General features: G+C 44.0%; 1 protein-coding gene and 1 pseudogene across 2 annotated transcripts in view; both read right to left on the bottom strand.

Moving 5' to 3' along the window:
- Positions 1 to 1,999: 1,999 nt before the first annotated feature.
- LOC146313679 (uncharacterized) lies at positions 2,000 to 5,866 on the bottom strand. The gene is made up of 4 exons (XM_084739598.1): positions 5,506 to 5,866; positions 3,840 to 4,157; positions 2,941 to 3,706; positions 2,000 to 2,710 (listed from the first exon to the last, which is right to left on the bottom strand). The coding sequence occupies exons 1-4, from the start codon at positions 5,771 to 5,773 to the stop codon at positions 2,350 to 2,352; spliced, it is 1,713 nt and encodes a 570-aa protein (XP_084595724.1). The 5' UTR covers positions 5,774 to 5,866; the 3' UTR covers positions 2,000 to 2,349.
- Positions 5,867 to 7,450: 1,584 nt separating this feature from the next.
- Positions 7,451 to 7,926, bottom strand: part of LOC146313678 (uncharacterized) — a 5,088-nt pseudogene continuing 4,612 nt past the window's right edge. The window contains exon 3 of the transcript XR_014772081.1: positions 7,451 to 7,860. The product of XR_014772081.1 is annotated as an uncharacterized LOC146313678 (transcript). The remainder of the gene's footprint in view (positions 7,861 to 7,926) is intronic.

The raw sequence follows: 7,926 nt of genomic DNA, 5'->3' as shown, positions 1-7,926 counted from the left end.
GCTCACATAAAAAGAATAATGTTGTTTAAATCCTTTGTTTTATTGGTTCTGATTATTTTTAAATGAATCATAAATATCATTCATATTTAAAATTTGAAACTAAAATGAAAACTTTTTATTTCAGTTTTTTTCATGACGTCAGTCGACCTGCAGCTCCGTCACTGTTCATGAACACTTCATAAAGTTTTGAATGTTTTGATTCTGATGTGACATTAGAGAAGTGTGTGTTCATTAACTTTATGAATACACACACACACACACACACACACACACACACGACCCACTCAGTGTGTGTGTGTCTTTTAACAGGATACACCCGGTGGACCAGGAAGTCACTAAGTCAAAGACACACACAAACACACACTGTACCTCTTCCTGGAAATGATCACCACACACACACACACACACACACACACACACACACACACACACACACACACACACACACTCCCTGTCCTCCTCCCACTCCCACACTCTCTCTCTCTCTCTCTCTCTCGCTCTCTCTCTCTCTCTCTCTCTCTCTCTCTCGCTCTCTCTCTCTCTCTCTCTCTCGCTCTCTCTCTCTCTCTCTCTCTCTCTCTCTCTCTCTCTCGCTCTCTCTCTCTCTCTCTCTCTCTCTCGCTCTCTCTCTCTCTCTCTCTCTCTCTTCCATGAAAACACTAATTTGTTCTTGAACATTTCTCCTGTCTGACGGTAAATGCTGCACTTGAATGCACCGCACAGCCTCCAGCTGAGCGCTGTTACGGTCCAAACATCACAGGAAGTGACCCGACAGTGTGTTCTCTGAAGAACATCAACAAACAAACAAAGAAACTACAACCTGCAGCTTATTGATCTCAGAATCAAACTGTCTGATCGTTTAAATACAGCCAATCAGCTGATGGACTGACCGCCTCCCACAGCCAACCAGCTTCAAAAACACAACTGATGCTTGTATTCATGTTCTGGGGCCAAAACACATTAACTGTATCTAATTAGTATGCAGGAGACTGCAGTGTGATTGGCTCTGAACAGGTAGAGTCATGTTTCACAGGATATTTAAAGACTTCGTCCTCCTGACGGGGACTCTGCCGCCCTCTATAGACACTTTTACAGTTTGTAAACAACGAGACAACAACAGCTCGTCAGCAGACGCTGCAAACCCGAGCAGTCTGATGGCGTCCTCGGTCCAGTGGACACGTAGACGCTGCCAGCTGTTCTGAAACAGTCGTGATGCTGTTGGATTCTGAACAACTTAAGTCCAACAGAATGAATTAATCTTGTCAGTTGAAAACTGGATCCAAACAACGTACGTCTGTGAGCTCCACCTCTTTTCACACGTTTGGGCCTATTTTTCAACTAGCGATCAATCCGGAAATAGTTTTTCCAAAAACCAGTTTATTGTTTGGTCCATGAACCGTCTAGTTCAACATCTGCAGGTGATAATTCGTCCAGATGTCTTGGGAGACGATCCTGCCGTAACGTGCACGCAGCTTTTCGATGACATCAGCTGTAAAAGAGTCTGTACTGTGTTCACTTCCTGCTGCTTATTTTAACCAAACCTGGATCTTTTCCTAAACCAAAAGGTATGAACTGTTCTCAGGTGTCAGTGGATCAGATGAACAGCTGATGGACGGTCCAACAACAGTCCAACAACAGTCCAACAACTGGTCTTTGCTGTTACTGTTCATGCTAAAGAACTGAATTGAGCAACCATCCAAAGCTGATCCAAGAACAGTGCAATGACGGCTCAGAAATGAACATTTTTGGACCGTTAGCTGTTGTTATTCAGCTGTGGTTTGACTGATGCCGGACCATTGTTGGACCATTGTTTATTTGTCCTAGAGGTCAGGACAGACCTGGAGGACATGTGTTTATTTATTTGCTGAAGTGTTTAAATCTTTAAAAGTTGGATCTTACTGCAGAAAAAAACAACGTCAATAATAAATCATTGCAGCTACTGGGATTGTCAGATTTGAGCTCTACGTCTCAGAAAGATAAAACTGAAAAGAACAACGACTGACGTCTAAAACCTGTTTCTTTTAATCAGTCAGGTTTAATAAAAACTACAGAAGCTCAAGGACGTTTCTCTGAGGGACTCCACAAGTTATTAAAGACAGAAAATTAAGATTGATCTAAAAACTGTTTCTGTAAAAGACTAATTCATGATTAAAAGTGTTGAACTGAGAAAGTTAAAAAGTTCAGCTGCTGAGAAACATGTCTCCTTCAGATCAGCTGATCAGTTTCTGATTTTCAGTCAAACTTTATAAATAATTAGATTTTCTAAAACGTTTCACAGTGTCATGGTGAACAGCTCGACCCCTGCAGGTGGACCTGGTCTGTCTGTGGCTCCTGGAAGTGGACCTTGTCTCAGTGTGGCCCTGTAGACGGAACTGTTGTCTGTACAGTCCCTGCAGGTGGACTTAGTCTCTGTATGGTTCCTCTAGGTGGACTTGTTCTCTCAATGGCCCCTGCAAGTGGACCTGGTCTCCTTACGGCTCCTGCAGGTGGTCCGAGTCTCTGTACAGTCCCTGCAGGTGGACCTGTTGTCTCTACGGTCCCTGCAGGTGTACCTAGTCTCTCTGGGTGTCCGGTGTTCAGGTGGTGGACCAGGTACTCCCTCCTGGTGAAGGTCCTCCGGCAGAGTCCACAGCGGTGCGGTCTGTCTCCACTGTGGACGTTCAGGTGTCGGTCCAGGCTCTCCTTCCTGCTGAAGTCTCGACTGCAGAACCTGCAACAGTAAAACAACAAAAACCCGCAGGATTATTCTTTATTCACTTAAGAGCTCAGCGTTTTTCACTGTGATCTGCTGTGGACGAACCAGTGAAGACTTTAAAACCCGTTTTCACATGTTTGAACCTATTTTTCAACTGATGATCAATCTGGCAATATTTTTTCCACTACTCGATTGATTTTCTGGTCCATAAAATGTCAGAAAATGAGCTGAAAAAATGGACAGACCCGCAGTGGTAGGGTTTCTCTCCGGTGTGGACTCGTCTGTGGATCTCCATCCTCTTCATGGAGCTGCATTTCTTCCCGCACACGTCGCAGGTGCTGCCCAGCTCCTTGTGGGACCGCAGGTGGTCTCTGAGGACGTTGGTGGACTCCAGACGGTCCCCACAGGCCCCGCATCGGCTCTCGGGCTCCTTGCAGTGGTTCTCAGCATGCCGGACCAGAATCCCTTGCGTGTAGAAGGCGGTTCCGCAGATCCTGCAACTGAAGGACTTGGTGGGACACTGGAAGGGTGCCCTCTGTCTGCGGCGGCTGCAGGACATCTGGTCCTGGTCCTGAGACGTGTTCCGTCTGATGTGTTTCCTCAGAGTCCGCGTTGAGCTGAACCCCCGTCCACAGCTGCTGCAGACCAGCAGATTCTGGTCTACAGGAGGACGGCCCTCAGGTCCTTGAGTCCCCTGCAGACCTGGATCCAACTGAGCATCATCACTGTCTTCAGTAGAAGACTCTGATTGGACAACAGAGTCCCTGAGGTGGTCTGTAGGTAAGCAGGTCTGTCCATGGTCGGACTGGGTGGAGAGGAGGTCCTGGTTTCTGTGAGACTGGATCCGACTGGATGAAGAACTGTTGTCGTCCTCATAGCCCTCCATCAGCCAATCAGGACTTTGTGTGAACTGTGGTCCTGAAGCTCTGTCCTCCTCCTGTTTGATGTGCAGAGTCAAGCTCAGCCCCCTCACCTGCTGTTCTTCTTCTGTGGTGAAAATCTGCAGAACACCTGGAGCAAAGGAAGAAGAAGAAGAAGAAGAAGCTGATGATGATGATGATGATGATGATGAAGAAGAAGAAGAAGAAGGTCTTAACTGGTTCTACAACATTCCATGTTTGGGATAAACGGTTCCTGTACTGACCTTCCTGCTGAGAGCTGATCTCTGCTCTGACTGCTGCCTCAAGCATCATGTAGCCCTCATTCACTTCCTGTTTCACACTAACCACTTCCTGTTTGTTGACCGCAAGTTGAGGCCCCGCCTCCTTCCTGCAGGGCTGTATCTGATTAGACGAAGCGCTCTGGTCTGTTTCAGGTCTCTTCTTCAGCCTCTCAGGACTCTGTGTGGACTCAGTGTGAGTCTCTGGTCCTGAAGCTCCACTCTCTTCCTGTTTAATGTGGGGACTGACACTCCGCCCCCTCACCTGCTGTTCTTCTTCTGTGGTGAAAACCTGTAGAACACCTGAACAGAAAACAGCAGCATTTAGACAGGTGTCACACAGAGACACTTTATAGACAAAACATATTAACAAATAATAAACAGATTAATCTATAATAAAATAATCATTAAGTTTAATCATAAGCATTTTATTATGAACACAGGATTTAATTTTCCACTAAAGGAAAGTTATGAAAATATCGTTCTTAGAAAGATTAAAAATTCATAATCAACCAAGAAAACTGCAATCATTGGATCTCTATTATCTCTAAAAACTAAAGGTGTGATAACATGCCCCCCCCCCCCCCCCCCCCCCCCCCCCCCACAGCTCAGTCAGTAGCGTGCGCACCATGTATGGAGGCTGTCAGTCCTCTGCAGCGGCCGCTGGTTTGAATCCCGCCTGCGGCTCATTGGCTGCGTGTCACCCCCCGTCTCTTCACCCCCCTTTCCTGTCATACCTTCAGCTGTCACTGACAATAAAGGCAAAAATGCCAAAAAAAAAAAAAAAGGGTGATAACAGCACGATAAAAAGTCCATGATATGATAATTATTTATAATAGTAAAAAGCAAAGAAAAATGACAACTTGAAAAAGTGTCTTTTATTAAATAAAAAATCTGATGTTTTTGTTCATTAACTGAGGACTAAAGTGCTTCTGATTTCTTTCTTTAATCAAATAAAAGAAGAGCAGCAGCCATAATCTGAAATTCATGTTGGAATTATGAACAAATGCAAAACAAAAACAATGCAGGAGTCCTTTTAAGAAATAAAATAAAAATAATCAAATAAATAATTAACCAGTAGTTATTATCACAGTCTGGTATGGAGACATGTTTTATTGTGATATTCAGTATATTGTTACATCTCTACTCATTATACTTGTGTATTTTAACTGCTGATACTTGAACCACATTAAACTGATAGAAGAAGAAATTATTAGAAATATTAAATGATAATTTTATCATATTTGATTAAAGGGTTTTAATATTTCTTCCACCAGTGAAAAATGGAAACAAGTTCTTTATTTTTTAAGAACATGCTGATCTGCTGACCTGTTACCATGGAAACAGCTCTCAGATTATGGATCATTTTTGGTTAATTTTCTTCTTTTATCGTTTATTTTATAAAAACTAACTGGAAGCTCAAAAATCATCACCACAGTAAAAATAACTGATCATGACTTTTGTTTGTTCTGGTTCTGGTTCTGGTTCTGTCAGTGGTACTGGGTTCCCACTGGTATCAGACTGGTCCCAGTTTCAAACCATCACTGGTTCAACAGGTTTCACTTTGTCTTACAGCGACATCTGGCGGGAAAACCAGCTCATTACGTCACACGCTGAGCGGACATTTTCTTTATCATCTTTGTCCACTGACCTGCAGGTCTGTCCTCCTGTCTGTCCTCCTGTCTGTCCCCCAGCTGTCTGTCCTCCAGCTGTCTGTCCTCCAGCTGTCTGTCCCCCAGCTGTCTGTCCTCCAGCTGTCTGTCCTCCAGCTGTCTGTCCCGTCGCTCGACCTCTTGTTTTAACCGGAGAACTTCGGCTTCATATTCGCGGATCGTCCGGGACACGCGGCTGAAGATGTCCTCTGCGGCGGCGGAGAGACGCTGCTGGACGAACAGCTGCAACGCGTCCAGCTGAGACATCTTTAGACTGACAGAAGACAGACTCGGAGACAGAGACAGACAGACAGACAGCTGCAGGACGGTTAATGTCGGTCTGTCAGGTTAGAGACACTACAGGGACAGAGACACACAGGAAGTCTTCACAATAAAAGCACCGATCAACTATTGATGTTAATTCATGTGTCCTGATGACATCATCATCATGTTGCAATAAAATCCAGCGTGAAGTTTCTGGGTTTGTTCTGTTTTGCATCAACAGAAGAACGATCTGCTGAAGGAAACGGAACTCATCCTCAGAAAAAGTTTATTGTGAAACGTGTTAAAATGGAACATCTGAACATTTCAGAGAACCAAAGAACTGATGGGAGACTTCAAATTTAATTTTTACGGTCGTCATTTTATTTTGAAAATCTGAGGTCGTTTTAATTCAGCAGACGTCACCTGAGTCACACCTGTTAGTCACATGACTCAGGACTTTCACGTGACTGATAGAGGCGTTAGAATGGAAATCACCCAGAGAACTCATTTATAGACCCCAGAGAACATTTCAAGGACCCACAGGAACTCAATTAAAGAACCCTGGAACTCATGACATCACACTAAACTGATTCAGAGACTGAATGAACACCTGAACACCTGGAACGATTCAGATCCTCCCAGAACTCATCCACGGTCCCCTGGAACATTTAGAACATCCTCAGAACTTCTTCAGCGATCCTCAGAACATTTCAAGGAACAAAGATGTGAAGAAACTCACCACAGGAACCACAGGAACCACAGGAACCACAGGAACTGTTGGAGCTGCAGTCGGTCAGCAGGAGGCGCTGCAGCTGCACACTGACTCTGACCAGAGGAACTGACAGTGATCAGTGTCTCTGAAGTGTTTCCTGTTTCCTGTCAGCTGATCGCAGCTTTAATATAAACAGTGTGACAGGATGAACTCGTCATCACAACGTTCTGGATTAATGACAAACATTTACACAGAACGTGAACAACTCGATTTGATTTCAGTGACATGAATAAATGTGACATTTTTAAACTCAAACATGAACATCAGTTTATTTCTGCCGCACTCTAATGTGTCTGTATGTAAACAAACAAACAAACAAACAAACAAACAAACAATCTTTACGACATTGTAGTTGTGATTTCAACAGATTTCATCATCTGTCTGCATTTCTGCTGGAAAAAAACTTTTTTTGAAGCAAGAAAATTCATCAGAAACTTTTGAGAATTGAATTTTTATTGATTTTTTAAGCAAAACATGGCACATAAACGCTGTTTTCAATTTCTTAAAAGTGAAGATTATGATGCTTTTCTTTGTCGTACATGAATTTAAACGAATATCATCTCGCACAAAACAAAACATTAAAGACATCACAGTTATTTTTTACGATTTTCAGACTTTTTATAGATAAAACATATTTATCGATTAACTAACTAACTAACTAAGTAGCAGATTAATCTATAATTAAAATCATCGTTAAAATGCACATTTGAAAAATGTTTTTGAAAGTGGAAAATAAAAAAACAAAACTGTTTGAAACATTTGTGTTGATTTTGTGTCTCAATGTGAAGACCAACAGTTTAGTGTCTCTGCTGACGACTGAAGAGCAGGAAGTCTCTAACACCACTTTAAAACCAGCATAAACCAGCGTTAAACTGGTATTCAACCAGTTCATACCAGTATTTAACCAGTATAAACCAGTATTAAACGAGAATAAACCAGTCTGAACTGGTCTGTGTGGGCTCTACAGCTGTATAAAGTCTCGCTGACCATCCTGTCTCCTGATTGGCTCCTTGTTGCCGTGGACGTCCAGGTGGACTTTCATGTGGACGTCTCGGGAGCGTTTCTCCTGGTAGCTTTTCCCGCAGACGCGGCAGCTGTACGGCTTCTCGCCGCTGTGCGTCAGCAGGTGTTTCTTCAGGTCGTTCTTGGTGACGAAGGCCTTCCAGCACAGCGGGCAGCTGAACGCGCGTTCCTTCCTGTGGAACCTCAGGTGAGTCTCCAGGTAACCTTTGGTGCTGAAGCTCTTGTTGCAGAGGCTGCAGCGGAACGGCTTCGCCCGGTGTGGGTCAGCATGTGGGCGTTCAGCCCTCCCACCTGCCTGCAGGTACAGGAACACAGAGCGTCATTATCTGTATCTGTATACGAGACGAGGCGGGAGGTAACC

Source organism: Lutjanus erythropterus, chromosome 16 (genome assembly GCF_056507025.1).
Source record: "Lutjanus erythropterus isolate fLutEry1 chromosome 16, fLutEry1.hap2, whole genome shotgun sequence".
Taxonomy (NCBI): Eukaryota; Metazoa; Chordata; class Actinopteri; order Lutjaniformes; family Lutjanidae; genus Lutjanus; species Lutjanus erythropterus.
This window is presented reverse-complemented; position numbering and strand designations above follow the sequence as displayed.

Coding starts and splice junctions, on each gene's coding strand:
- LOC146313679 (XM_084739598.1), bottom strand. CDS start 5,773: ATGTCTCAGCTGGACGCGTTGCAGCTGTTCGTCCAGCAGCGTCTCTCC. Junction 4,158..5,505: donor ACAGGAGGACAGACCTGCAG/GTCAGTGGACAA, acceptor TTTTCTGTTCAG/GTGTTCTACAGGTTTTCACC. Junction 2,711..2,940: donor GAGAAACCCTACCACTGCGG/GTCTGTCCATTT, acceptor TTACTGTTGCAG/GTTCTGCAGTCGAGACTTCA.